The sequence below is a fragment of the Podarcis vaucheri genome, assembly GCF_965113315.1.
Source record: "Podarcis vaucheri genome assembly, chromosome: 1".
Classification (NCBI taxonomy): Eukaryota; Metazoa; Chordata; class Lepidosauria; order Squamata; family Lacertidae; genus Podarcis; species Podarcis vaucheri.
Window position 1 is genome coordinate 6,238,103 of NC_138759.1, and position 14,712 is coordinate 6,252,814.

Here is a 14,712-nt window from a genome sequence, read left to right on the forward strand (position 1 = left end):
CCAAGGCCAGGCTCAGGGCAGCTAACACGCAATAATAAAAACAGGTTGAATGAATACAACTTAAAAACAAGATTAAAATACAACAATTAAAATATTGAAACATTGAAATATTAAAATCCAGCCTCATCACAGGAGGAGAAAGGAAAAAGAAAAAAGAAAGAGGGGGAGGGAATCAAATTGGCTCCAAGCCAAAGGCCAGGAAGAACAACTCTGTCTTACAGGCTCTGTGGAAAGAAATCAGATGCTGCAGGGCCCTGGTCTCATGAGAAAGAGCATCCCACCAGACCGGAGCCAGTGTTGAAAAGGCCCTGGCTCTGGTTGAAGATAATCTAACTTCCTTAGGGCCCGGTACCACTAGGGTGTTGCTATTTATGGACCTTGAGGCTCTCCGTGGGGCATACCGGGAGAGGCGGTCCCGTAGGTACGAGGGTCCTAGGCTATTAAGAGGGCCAAATGTTCATTTTATAGACCTGTGGCTCCCAATTGCTCTCTTAATAATTGTTCCACTTTGTGGAAGCTCATCTTTACAAGACACATTATGAAAACTACAGGCACCTCTCCAAGCACTCCTGGGTCTCCACATTCCAAATGACTATCCAGCCACCAACACTTCCCGCTGCCAGATACTGTCCACACGGAGACCAGGCTACAACATTGAAGGGCTGGTAGGGGGTGGGGGTAGACAAAGGGAAAAATAAAGATGCGTCATTAACTGCAGAACACGTTGAACAATCTCACTTTCATTTTGGGCACCAAGCAACTGTACTGATTATTAATTCTTTGTGAGAAAAGAAAGCATCTATATTGGGATTTTCTAAGCAAACTGAAAGACAAAACAGATGTATGAAGATACTGGGCACTCGTTTCAACTTTACATTTATCATCCTTGCGAGGGATGAGGAGCCTTGTATTTAAGGGGAAAAAACACCCTGTATCTTATATAAATATGAAAGTTGAGAAACTATTTCCAGTTGCCACAGCCACTGCCCAGTCCTATGAAATGTCAGGTTCTATTTTACAATTCTAACATTTGGAAAGAAAATTAATATCACACAGTAATAATAATAATAATTTATTATTTATACCCTGCCCATCTGGCTGGGTTTCTCCAGCCACTCTGGGCGGCTTCCAACAAAACACTAAAATACAGTGGTGCCCCGCAAGACGAATGCCTCGCAATACAAAAAACTCGCTAGACGAAAGTTTTTTCCGTTCGCGATTTGCCTCGCAAGACGAATTTCCCCTATGGGCTTGCTTCGCAAGACGAAAACGTCTCGCGACTTTTTTTCTTTGACTAAAAACAAAGACATGTTTTGTTTATAAAGTTAATTTATTTTCCCTTAAATTTTTGAACTGCTCTTTACAGTATGTGTGACTTTAAAGAGCAGTTAATAAACTGTTGTTGTACCAAATTTGGCTTTGTTTGGACTTTTTTTGACCATAGGAACGCATTAATTGATTTTCAATGCATTCCTATGGGATTTCGTGCTTCGCAAGACGAAAAATTCGCTAGACGACAAAAATTGCGGAACGAATTAATTTCGTCTTGCGGGGCACCACTGTACAATAACCTATTAAACATTAAAAGCTTCCCTAAACAGGGCTGCCTTCAGATGACTTTTAAAAGTAAAATAGTTGTTTATTGCTTTGACATCTGCTGGGAGGGCATTCCACAGGGCAGGCGCCACTACCGAGAAGGCCCTCTGCCTGGTTCCCTGTAACTTGGCTTCTTGCAGCGAGGGAACCGCCAAAAGGCCCTCGGCGCTGGACCTCAGTGTCCGGACAGAACGATGGAGGTGGAGATGCTCCATCAGGTATACTGAGCCGAGGCCGTTTAGGGCTTTAAAGGTCAGCACCAACACATTCCATTGTTCTGCTCTGCACTCTGTGCTTACCTGAACAATGATGCATCTATCTGTAGGAAGGACTATTGGGCCTCGTTTCCTTTGGTTAAGAGTCAATGCCTGAGTGCACTGGAAACTGAACAGTCCCTTTGCAATGAACTGTTTATACATATGCACAGGATACTGAGAGCAAGTAGACTCCTTTCAGCAAGCGGTACAACCACTAATACTGTATCAGATTTCCAAAGAGAAACTGCTATATCCCAAGGATGTTTGCAGCACAATATTATACAGGTCTGCACAGAAGTAAGCTTCACTGAATTCAATGAGACTTACTCTCCCAGGTAAGGAGATACAGGATTCCCTGCAGGTAGACTGCTCAGTTAGAAAAGCATATCATAGCCATCCGGGAGCGATCAGTTTAACAATGGATAGCCAGCACTTCCTTCATGTGTCAGGAAAGCCCTCTTCTTACAATATGTACAGAATGAATAGCAAGCACCTGGCGGATACCAACCTGTGTGACGGACTTATCCAACAGATCTAGTTGATGATCCCAGGTTTCTCGTCTGTATAGTTTAACCACTTTCTCTACTGGAACAGCAAGCAACTATTCAGAGGGGGAAATGTTTTGTTTTTAATAATAATAGTTTTATTATTTATACCCCGCCCATCTGACTAGGTTTCCCAGCAAATCTCAGTTGTAAAATGAGTTCGTTTTGTGGCTTTTGTTATAAAAGTATTTTTAAGCCACAGTGTCATAAAATATCAAGGCAGAGTAAAACAATAAAAGAACACCGTTAAAAACAATATGATGTTTGATAAGCAAGCACTGATGCATGGTTCATTTTGGAAGGAACTCACTAGACACAGAGCATTGTACACAGAACACAGAATGCATTGTATGGGTTCCGTCCTGTTCCAACAAAGCCGAGAGGCCAGCCTGTGGCAACAATCTGAGTCAGAAAAAGCAGGACAGCTCTCATGGCTAAGACTGCAAACGCTCAGGAGCAATGGAGATTGATCCAACGAATGTCTGAAATCAGCCAAGCACATGCATACTACAGCAGCTATACCGAGTACCAGTCTTCCACAATGCTGTTTGCCATGAGAAGCGTGGCACTGCCCTCTGGCAAACATGACAAGTAGCCACCTTTCTTCTCAAATTTGAAGCTACAGAGGTGGCCAGAGATTTTTCTGAGCAAAAGATTAGCAAGAGTTATGCGTTACTTTTGCTTGCCCTTTTCGCTTTGTGAAAAGATCAACCAATACAGTGGTGCCTCGCAAGACGAAAAGAATCCGTTCTGTGATTCTCTTCGTCTAGCGTTTTTTTCGTCTTGCGAAGCAAGCCCATTGACAGATTAGAGGATTAGCTCTATTAGCGGCTTTTAGCGGCTTATCAGCTTATCGGATCAGCTGATAAGCGCCTTAGCGGCTTAGAAAAGGGGGGGGAGGGAAAAAACCCTGCAGGAACTCGCAAGACATTGTCGTCTTGCGAAGCAAGCCCATAGGAAATTCGTTTTGCGAAGCACCTCCAAAACGGAAAACTCTTTCGTCTAGCGAGTTTTCCGTCTTGCGAGGCATTCGTCTTGCGGGGCACCACTGTAAATGTAATTAATCGTGATCATCTACCGTAAGGGAAGAGGTTCTTGTGCCATTTCATATGTTGCCCACTCTCTGCATCTGCATTACTTAGAAGACACGGCATTTATGATTACGACAGCAGCACCTTCACCAACACTCTCCATCCTTAATCCTGAGCAGGGCTCTGACATTGTTCCACATGTTGGATTTCTAAACACTCAGCTGCTACATCTCCACTGCACAGTGGCATCAGGGCAGGTTGATTTCCAGGGGAACAACAATTTGAAAAGAAGAGATTCTAACACATTTCCCTACCCATTGCTTTTCCAAATTTGCACACACACACACACGGATTAAAACACATAAAGACAACTTGTTACCTTTCCTGTTTTGGGTTGCCACGCGTGTCTACATATTGTTTTTGCATTCACCACATCATTACACTTCTGCAGCAATGGCAAGTTTGTCTCACAACTCTGGAAGCAAAATAAGTTAATAATGGTTATCCATCTTGAGATGAACTCTTTCTAAATATGAGATTCAGGTAGATAGCTGTGTTGGTCTGACGCAGTCGAAATAAATAAATAAAATAAAATAAATGTCCAGTAGCACCTTAGAGACCAACTAAGTTTGTTTTGGGTATAAGCTTTCGTGTGCATGCACACTTCTTCAGATACTTAGCTGGTCTCTAAGGTGCTACTGGACATTTATTTTATTTTTTATTTAAATGTGATGAGTTTTAGATGAAGAGGGGTGCAATATAAGTCCCCACCCAAGGAAGGACAGATAGCCACTGTGGATCCACAGCCTGGGAGAATCAAAAAAAAGGTCTTCAACTATGCCAGTTAAGTATCTCTACATAGTGCTACTCAAACTTTGAGATCATTAGGAACTTCGAGAAGTGAAATGGAGACACTTCCATCCCTTAACTGGAATGCTTCTTTAAAATGTCTGAACAGGGCTGGTGCGGAAAATGGTATGTAGGACAAGCCATAAATTTGAATGATTTGGTAAATATGTACTCTATGAACCTGCTGCCTTCACAGTATATGTTCCTGGTTGCCTGAGTAGCCTGTGACCATTTTTCCTGTAAAGAAACACTCTCTTCCAGAAGGCATGGGCCCTCTTTGCACTAAACACAGTAGGGGGCAGTTTTTCTAAGAGCACAAAAACGTTAATATCTGAATACAGAAAATGGGAGTTGGTATTTTCCAATGCAGACATGAGAGAAATAAAATTTTAAAAACCTACTTAAGCATCTCTTGTGGTAAAATTCCTGGCTTAACTCCAAGAAGTGGCATTTTACCTGCTCTGAAATTTTCCACACTCTGACCGACCCGTCACAGCTTGCCGATGCCTGTGCAAGGAAACATTTTTAGAGAGTCATTAGCCTCTGACTAACCAGCAAAGTACTACTGCAATCAAATGTTCATGGACATACTGGTCTTCAAATGTATTAGCATTTAAGGTGTCCTTGATGTTTTCCTATCAAGTGTTGGAATAAATAGTTGAAAAAATCAAGTCTGAATTTGATTTTCATATTATCTTTTCTACTTTTTAGCATAGTTACAGTTTCATGAAGTCACGTCGCCAGTGCCACATCATATATATGAGAGAAATATTTTGTTTGAAGGCACTCTTAAAAAGAAATTGTTGAGTATTTACAAAGCCATGACAAAATCTCATTTCTAAAAAGTGATAATGAACACTATAAACTTTTTATTAACAACTGACTGTCGTCTCTCTCCCCAAAGAATGCTGAAAGTCATAGTTATATAGCTTTGCAGGTTATTCTGTGCTCTATATATGTCACAAAGTAATTTTAGTTTTGAATTTTTAAATTATTAATTTATTTCATTAAGGAGGTTTTACAAAAACCACCTTAATTAAAATGTGTGCTCCACTTTTAAGAGACAAGAGAAGAGAAAGTCCACTGGAAAAGTTGTTACCAGAAAAGTGTTCTTTGGATCGAATGACACACTTAAAACAGGTGCGTCATGTCCTCGAAAGGTCTTTTGCTGGCTGCTGTCAGTTACTTCCACAATCTTCACCAGGAAGTCACTAGGGATAAGCATAATACCACTATTAGGAGCTGTGCTATATAATGAAAAATTGAAAATCTAACTTTTATTGGAATAAATGAAGCTGTATTTCTTCCATTTAGAAATGATTCAATTACAATTACAGTGCAGATGTACTTTTTAAAAGGCACTGCATGGTTTCTACGCAAGTGTGGGCACACTAAACACAATCACACACAGTTATTCTACCAGAGAAAAAGTTAACCTCTGTTGAATCTCTGCAATTCAGAGATTCATTTGTGTTATCAAACATTATAGACATAAAAACCATTTTCATAATGCATATTAAAACTGTTGATTATGATGAACTACTAACTCTGACAAATTGTCTTCCTGCCATGAGCCCCTCAAGGCAATTACAACAAATTGATCTAATTTAAAATGACAATTAAGGACTCTTGAGAACCACCTCCACAAATATCACCTGCAAATGCTTATAACAAGAGCAAGAGGTAGAAAAATGGCAGTAAAAGTCGGCTGGAGTGCTTTAAGCTAACCTTCAGAAACTCAGTAAAGTGATAACTTATATCGTGCATACTCTTTTGCAGCCTGCATTAAATTAGGTACAGCCAGACTCACTTCTCCACCAGATCAGTGCAAGAATGTAGACAGCTTCCTATGAGCAAAGCTGATGTGTTTTTCTCAAGGGAATGCCAATTATATGTAGAGAGAATATACAATGTTCTTGCAACAATCCCAACATTAAATACAATCAGCAGAGCATGCAAACTTTTTTCCTATCATACATGAACAGAATATTAAAACAATGTCTTCTATCCAAGGTTGCTGGTATTCAAAATTCATAGGGAAAGCCGTTTGTGTGTCTTTTCCTTCTACTTCAGAGTCAAATTACCTGGATCCAGCAGCTACTTTGCTCCCATCAGCACTGAAAACTACATGGTTTGCATTCATTGTGAAGCGCGTCAGGATACCATCTGGAGCACCCTCTGGGAATGTATGGATCTGGACAGTATTGTTAGAGACTGCCGTAATCAATCTTCCATTCTACAAATAAAGCAATGGGAGGGTCAGGTGATTTAAATAAACATCTACTGACTCCAGGAGCAGTTCAATCCACTTCAACTGGCTCCCACGTAACCATCCAGCCACAGCTTCCAAACATCTGATCAGTGTGTCTGGGGCCGAGTCAGGATGGCCATCCATCAACAGATAGAGTTGGGTGTCATCAGCATACTGATGGCAGACCAACCCAAAACTCCAGACAAGCTGGGCGAGGGGGCACATAAAGATGTTGAAAAGCATCGGGGAGAGTATCACACCCTGCGGCACTCCACACATCAAGGAGTGGCGCGATGACAGTCCCCCCCCCCAAGCGCCACCCTCTGTCCCCAACCAGAGAGAAACGAGTGCAGCCATTGAAGGACTGTGCCCTGGATCTCCACGTCAGCGAGGCGGTGGTCCAGGAGTTCGTGATCGACCATGTCGAAGGCTGCTGACAGGTCTAAAAGAATCAGCAGCCCTGACCCGCCTCGATCCAGCTGCCTACGGAGATCATCTGTTAGGGTGACCAGAGCCGTCCCGGTCCCATGACCAAAGCGGAAGCTGGATTGGAATGGATCCAGAGCCGATGTTTCATCCAGAAACCCACCAAGCTGTTCAGCAACCGCTCTCTCAATCACCTTACCCAGGAACGGAAGATTTGAAAACGGGAGGTAATTGGATAGATCTAAAGGATCTAATGATTTTTTTTAAGAGCGGGCGCACCACTGCCTCCTTCAATTCCCCTGGGAATGTCCCAGTGCCAAGGGACAAATTGATGGTATCCCCTTTTCAGTACTAATAAAGTTGTCAATACACTTCAGGGAGAATATACTTATTACGCAGCTGGGCTCAAAGACTGGCCAGGGTGGAGACTGGTGAGAGGCCATTCCTCCTCCCCCATTTATGTTCCCTTGGCAAATATGGGCTTGGGAATGTCCTTGCATGGATTACAAATTACAGTTAAATCTATTTCTAGGGAAATCCATATATATATGCACAATTGTAAAATTAACAACCATTGTAAAATTACCTCTTCAAAATACTTTCCACGTAAGAATAGCAAGCAACAGTCTAGTACAGGCTGTTGGCTTTTTGCAGTATAGTAACGCTGCAGAGAGCTTGCTGGGGAGATCATGCATTAAAAAGAAAGGACTCAAAAAGTACTTAAAGGTTTTAATAAGAAAAACAAAACTCCATTTACACTAAATACATCAACAAACCAACATGACCCAACCACCAACCCATCCCCCAGGGAAATGGGAGAGCTAGGTGCTGCTCCTTATATACTCTACCCAAATGCTGACACGCCTTAATCAAATACAACTCAGCAGCACCTGCTACGTTTCACAGCTGTAAAGCTGGGTCTCGTTATCTTGCTCTGGCCCTTGCTCTGGCCCCTTAAAGACATACACATAGAGTGGAACAATGATGAACCTTTACATTTAAAGAAACCATTCAACACAGGCATCCCCAAACTTGGCCCTCCAGATGTTTTGGGACTGCAACTCCCATTATCCCTAGCTAACAGGACCAGTGGTCAGGGATGAACTGTAGTCCCAAAACATCTGGAGGGCCAAGTTTGCCTATGCCTGGTCTAGTTACGTACTATAATTGGATGCTGTAGCAGATTAGCCACTGAAGCACAAATTCAGTAACGACATGAAGTTGGGGGCAGCAAACATGAGTCCCAGGGCCAAAATGGTAAGAGGGAAATGGTAAAACTGTCACAGCAAACACATAACAGCACAATAACTTTAATGCTGACGGTGTTATAAGTAGCCAGGTAAATTCACAAGCACAGCAAAAGCAACCTTTAATAAAAGATAAAGATTTGAGAAATTTAGGGGGTGATTTTCTTATAATAGCAGTCTTGTTTGAGGCTTATAATAATAATCTCAATTAGAAGTATCAATTGAGTTGCTTTAACTTGCTGTATTCACAAGAGGGCAGACTTGGGCAAGGTTTCACAAATAAAATACTGTTATTAAAAACTGCAGTCTGAGTATCAAATTTAACAAAATGATAATACTGCAATGAAGAAAGTCTTGTTAAACTCTGAAACAAGAGCCCAACTTAAATTAGCAAAATAAAATGTAGTGCAACTATTGTTTCAGAAAGGAGTTGCTGATGCCAAACATATGGATTTGTATTGCTAATGTTTTACTCATCTTTTTCTATTTTTCCATCAAAACAAGAAACATAAAATAATTATTTTGTTTCAAGAAACATTCCGCCCAACTCTAAATACCGTATTTTTCGCCCTATAAGACGCACTTTTCCCCCTCCAAAAATGAAGGGGAAATGTGGGTGCGTCTTCTGGGGCGAATGCAGGCTTTCGCTGAAGCCTGGAGAGCGAGAGCGGTAGGTGTGCACCGACCCCTCTCGCTCTCCAGGCTTCGCGGATCTCTCCCCAAGCAGTGGGAACGTTCCCGCTGCTTGGGGAGAGTTGCCGGCATCCCGAAGCCTGCGCCCGCTGATCTCAGCGCGTCCAGGCTTCGCAGATCTCTCCCCAAGCAGCGGGAACGTTCCCGCTGCTTGGGGAGAGTTGCCGGCATCCCGAAGCCTGCACGCGCTGATCTCAGCGCGTCCAGGCTTCGCGGATCTCTCCCCAAGCAGCGTGAACGTTCCCGCTGCTTGGGGAGAGTTGCCAGCATCCCGAAGCCTGCGCACGCTGACCTCAGCGCGTCCAGGCTTCGCGGATCTCTCCTCAAGCAGTGGGAACCACCGCTGGGCTCCCACGGCTTGCAGAGAGCTGCCTGTTTGGGGGCTGGGGTCGGGGGAAGCTCGGGCTGCCCCAGCCCCGTGCCTGGGGGGGGAATAATTTTTTCCCTTTATTTCCCCCCCAAAAAACTAGGTGCGTCTTATGGGACGGTGCATCCTATAGGGCGAAAAATACGGTACATCTACTGTCTGCTAATGTTAAAATAGAAGACGAGGGATCAGCAAACCTTTTCAGCAGGGGGCCAGTCCTGTCCCTCAGACCTTGTGTGGGGTCGGACTATATTTTTTTTGGGGGGGGGGGGAATGAACTAATTCCTATGCCCCACAAATAACCCAGAGATGCATTTTAAATAAAAGCATACATTCTACTCATGTAAAAATCCGTGGGCCAGATTGAGAAGGTGATTGGGCCGGATTTGGCCTCTGGGCCTTTGTTTTCCTACCCATGCAGAAGACGATACAAATGATAAGTGACACCTCTTTCAATCAAGTTAGCAGTTTTGAACACCCTGCACAACACTGAAAAGAAAGTTGCTACACCAGAAGTTTTTACTTGTCTAACGAGTTCACACAAACAATTTGCAGCACAGACAGCCTAGGTGAATGAAGAGAACCAGCTGTTCCAATTTACAAAAGCTTTTGTGCCTTGTCATAATTCTCATGTCACAGGTAATCAAGTCAGTGACTATATTCAATCCTGACATAATAGACTGCATAGCAGAAGCAACAGATTGCTCAAATGTTGCTGACTTCCTATCAGTATAAAGCACAGCTGTGAAAATGACCTCATTGTAGGTATTGCCTAATGCACAAGGCCTATCTGATGACACTACTTTTACAAAGGAGCCCTGCACACATACTGGAAGAACCAGAATATCTCTAAGTTCCCGCTGTATAGTTCATAACTTCAGTACCTTGAGAGCAAACGAGTAGGCCTTTTCTCCCACGTTAATTGACTTGGGGTCATTGTCATCCAGGCTTTCCCAAATCCTGACATCTCCATCACTGCCGCATGTTACAATACAGCTATTCAAAGAAACAAGATCAATCTTACACAAACATGTACGAAACTGTATCAAAATTCTTCACAGTTTTCACTAACGTAAAACAGTGGTGGAAGTTTCTCTGCAAACGCTTTCATTCCTCAGAAACAATATACAGTGGTACCTCGGAAGTTGAATGGAATCCGTTCTGGAAGTCCGTTCGACTTCCACAACATTCGGAATCTAAGGCGCGGCTTCCGATTGGCTGCAGGAAGCTCCTGCAGCCAATCAGAAGCTGCGGAAGTCGCGTCAGGACATTTGGGTTCCAAAGAGTGCTCGCAAACCAGAGCACTCACTTCCAGGTTTGCAGCGTTTGGGAGCCAAAACATTCAACTCGCAAGGCGTTCGGGATCCAAAGTACGACTGTAAATTGATCACAAGAAGAAGGTGCTAGCTTTGGTGACGCTGTAAAAAGATGAGGTGTCCTACTAAATTTCAGGTGACTACTTCACATCTCAACCTTATAGATTATGGTGATAAAACAAGGCATAAGGAAAGAGGCACTCTCTTGAATACATGCAAAAAACCCAACCTTGGGCAGCAAGACCACATGACTTCCCCCAAAGAATCCTGGGAAACCCTCACAACAAACTGCAGTCCCGGGATTCTTTAGCTGAAGTCATGTGGTTTAAACGAATGGTGCATAGTAGGCAAATGGCTTCCTCCCTAATGAATTTAACTATCAGTGGTTACTTGCCACAGTGGGTATGTGCTGCCTCCATAGTCTGAGGCAGTATGCTTCTAAATAACAGCTGCTGGAAACTACAAAGGGGAAACTGCTGTTGTGCTCGGGTCCGGCTTACGGATTTCCTACAGTCATCTGGTCAGTCACTCGGAGAACAGGATGATGAACTAAACGAGCCATGAGCCGGATCCAGGAGGGCAGTTCTTATAAATTTGGCACCAATGAAATCCATTTTTGCAGAGTTCAAACTACAGTGGTGCCCCGCAAGACGAAATTAATTCGTTCTGCAAGTTTTGTCGTCTAGCGAATTTTTCGTCTTGCGAATCATGAAATCCCATAGGAATGCATTGAAAATCAATTAATGCGTTCCTATGGTCAAAAAAAGTCCAAACAAAGCCAAATTTGGTACAACAACAGTTTATTAACTGCTCTTTAAAGTCACACATACTGTAAAGAGCAGTTCAAAAATTGAAGGGAAAATAAATTAACTTTATAAACAAAACATGTCTTTGTTTTTAGACAAAGGAAACAAAGTCGCGAGACGTTTTCGTCTTGCGAAGCAAGCCCATAGGTGAAATTCGTCTTGCGAGGCAAATCGAAAACGGAAAAACCTTTCGTCTAGCGAGTTTTTTGTCTTGCGAGGCATTCGTCTTGCGAGGTACCACTGTACATCACTCTAAAAAAGGACAGCACCCTGGCTAAGTGCATCTGACAGTTTGTCCTCATTCCTCTGTTGCTCTTCACTACTGTGCCACCTGGCAGAAAAGATGAATGTAGAATCTGTTTGCACTGAGATCATGCAAATCCATCTGTGCATGACTGTACTACTCCTAGTTGTCAATGGAGTATTCAGTTCCACACAATGCTGGAGTTCCCTTGTAATTCGGCAGCAGTCATTCAGATGGGGTAGGCAATAAAGGCACAGCATCACTTTGACCCATAGCATAAACAAAAATCTTTGGGTCTTAAGAATTATGAAGTTATTTATTTGTTCTTCACATGAAACAAACACTGTGGGAAGCAATAACAATCGCTTCCCACCATCTATGCCAGGAATGGGGGACCCACGATCCTTCAGATGTTGCAGGACTCCAAACCCCACCAGCCTTAGCCAGCATTGCCAATGGCTAGTGATGTTCTAGATTCAGGTAGGTAGCCATGTTGGTCTGATGCAGTAGAAATATATATAAAAATAAAAAAAAAGTCTAGTAGCACCTTCTTGTTGTTTAGTTGTGTCCAACTCTTCATGACCCCATGGACCAGAGCACACCAGGCAGTCCGGTCTTCCACTGCCTCCCACAGTTTGGTCAAACTCATGCTGGTAGCTTCGAGAACACTGTCCCACCGTCTCGTCCTCTGTCGTCCCCTTCTCCTTGTGCCCTCCATCTTTCCCAGCATCAGGGTCTTTTCCAGGGAGTCTTCTCTTCTGATGAGGTGGCCAAAGTACTGGCGCCTCAGCTTCAGGATCTGTCCTTCCAGTGAGCACTCAGGGCTGATTTCCTTAAGAATGGATAGGTTTGATCTTCTTGCAGTCCATGGGACTGCACACGAAAGCTCATACCAAGAACAAACTTAGTTGGTCTCTAAGCTGCTACTAGACAATTTTTATATATATGGCTAGTGATGTTGTGAGTCATCCGGAGGGCCACAGGTTACCCACCCCCAACATATACATACATTGTGTGTGTGTACATTAATCACATGCAACTGGGCCCTCAGTCACTTACCTCCCAATGTCATCAAAGCAAACATCTGTGTGACCTTCTGTGTGGCCGTATCTCATTGGCTTTTGTGACAAAGGCATATTCTTTATCTAGGTTACAAAGTTAAATAGGGCTTCAAGCAAAACAATTACAAGTGATTAACAGGTTTTTGAGTTCAAAAATCACCAAATCTACAATTACGTTCAAACTATTTTTATTTTTTATATAGCGTCATTAACCTGCATGAAATTTTACAGTGTAACACAGCCAAAAGATTACCTGTAGAAGCTTACTACCTAATTTTAGGCTGGGGGTGTGTGAATGGGGAAGTGGAGAGGCAATAGTAGTAGGTAAAGGTAAAGGGACCCCTGACCATTAGGCCCAGTCGCGGATGACTCTAGGGTTGCGGCGCTCATCTCGGTAACATATACAGTAATGCCTACAGACTGCAATGTCATTATAAAGAATCTCAGTTACTATACTATGGACAACTGTATTAGTCCTTTTTCATCATTTTGCCACAGACACAATTCTTTAGGATAGGAAAAAGTCAATAACTTATTCCGTATGTTATGAAGGCTTGGCTATTATTAGACTCCTTTCCTTTCTTTGTCTTGTTATGCTTACGTTTTCTTCCGTCAGCAGCCCCTCGACGAAATCTCCAAATGGGCAGTTTCCTATTCGGTGCCAGTGATTTGAGGTAGAGGTAAAAGCAGTGCAATTCCAGATTCAGTGACCTGCAGTGAAAGCGTATAGTCCTGTAAATGCAAAAACCACAGTGGGACATACATGCAAGGCGATAAATCATCATCATCATCATCACCATCATCACAACATTAGGAGGGTTTCTTTCACAAAGAAGACAAGAAGCAATGACATGGGTAGTGCAAATACTTTGGATTACACTGCTTAGAAGCACACCTTTTGTAAAGGTATTAGCCATACAGGTGACTCTTCACTCAAGGAGCTGCCAGGCTCCTGCTTACTCTCTCTGAGGGCACCAAATTCCCGGGATCCCAGTTAATCCGAAACAGCTTGCACCCAATGTTGCCTCATAATGTTTTGTTTGAAAAGGGGGGTGGGGATATGGCCTTGCACACCTTATTTCCCCACAAAGTTTGCTACTTGGAGAGGTGAAGAATGGAGAGAGAGGAAAGAAGTCAGAGAGACAGCAGTCATCTCTTCTCTTCTCTCCCCCCCCACCCCCCTTATTTGCTGGAGCACAAAAAAAGGGAAAAGGAGCAGCGGGGAGACATCAAGAAATAGAGGCGGGGTGGCAGCCCACTTCTAGGCAGGCAAGAAAGAAAAACAGCAGCACATATGTCAATGGCAGGAGTTCAGAAATGGAGGGGGAAGTGGGGGTAGCTGCTCTTCACTTTATCTGTAAGCCGCCTTGAGTCCCTGTCTGGGGAAAAGGTGGGGTAACAACAAAATAATAATAGCAGGTCCTTGTTTTTTTGGGGTGGTTGCTTGCACCTCACCATAATAATAGCAGGTCCTTGTATGGGGGGGTCGCTTGCCCCACACCAAATTAATAATAATAATAGCAAGTCATTGTTTGGGGGGGGTCGCTTGCCCCTCACCAAATAAATAACAATAACAGGTGCTTGTTTGGGGGGGTCGCTTGCCCCTCTCTGCAAAATAATAATAATAATAATAATAATAATAATAATAATAATAATAATAATATAAATTATATCAGGTCCTTGTTTGGGGGGTGTCGCTTGCCCCTCTCTCCACTAATAATAATAATAATAATAATAATAATAATAATAATAATAATAATTATATCAGGTCCTTGTTTGGGGGGGGTGTCGCTTGCCCCTCTCTCCACAAATAATAATAATAATAATAATAATAAGCCCTTGTTCAGGGGGTTGCTTGCCCCTCTCCACAAATAAAAATAAAAAATCAGGTCCTTGGTTGGTGGGGGGGTCGCTTGCCCCTCTCCACAGATAATAATAATAATAGGTCCTTGTTCAGGGGGTCGCTTGCCCCTCACCACAAAATAAAATAATAATAATAATAATAATAATAATAATAATAATA

The 14,712-nt window shown here is 42.9% G+C and overlaps 1 protein-coding gene and 1 long non-coding RNA gene across 3 annotated transcripts in view; one reads left to right on the forward strand and one right to left on the reverse strand.

Annotated features, from left to right (window-relative positions):
* LOC309531109 overlaps nt 1-14,712 on the forward strand; it is a 157,119-nt gene that overhangs the window by 78,763 nt on the left and 63,644 nt on the right. The window lies entirely within an intron of this gene.
* The window catches only part of WDHD1 (WD repeat and HMG-box DNA binding protein 1), a 41,164-nt gene that overhangs the window by 26,065 nt on the left and 387 nt on the right, over nt 1-14,712 (reverse strand). Inside the window, exons 2-10 of one of the 2 annotated variants that reach the window (XM_082216859.1) lie at nt 13,291-13,400; nt 12,688-12,773; nt 10,147-10,258; nt 6,363-6,514; nt 5,378-5,489; nt 4,735-4,785; nt 3,809-3,904; nt 2,362-2,454; nt 556-662 (exon numbers count right to left, since the gene is read on the reverse strand). In XM_082216859.1, coding sequence (XP_082072985.1) covers nt 556-662; nt 2,362-2,454; nt 3,809-3,904; nt 4,735-4,785; nt 5,378-5,489; nt 6,363-6,514; nt 10,147-10,258; nt 12,688-12,764 — 800 coding nt within the window. In that variant the 5' untranslated portion in view covers nt 12,765-12,773; nt 13,291-13,400. Of the gene's footprint in view, nt 1-555; nt 663-2,361; nt 2,455-3,808; nt 3,905-4,734; nt 4,786-5,377; nt 5,490-6,362; nt 6,515-10,146; nt 10,259-12,687; nt 12,774-13,290; nt 13,540-14,712 lie in introns of those variants that run through there. The other variant, XM_082216860.1, reaches the window with a different exon arrangement.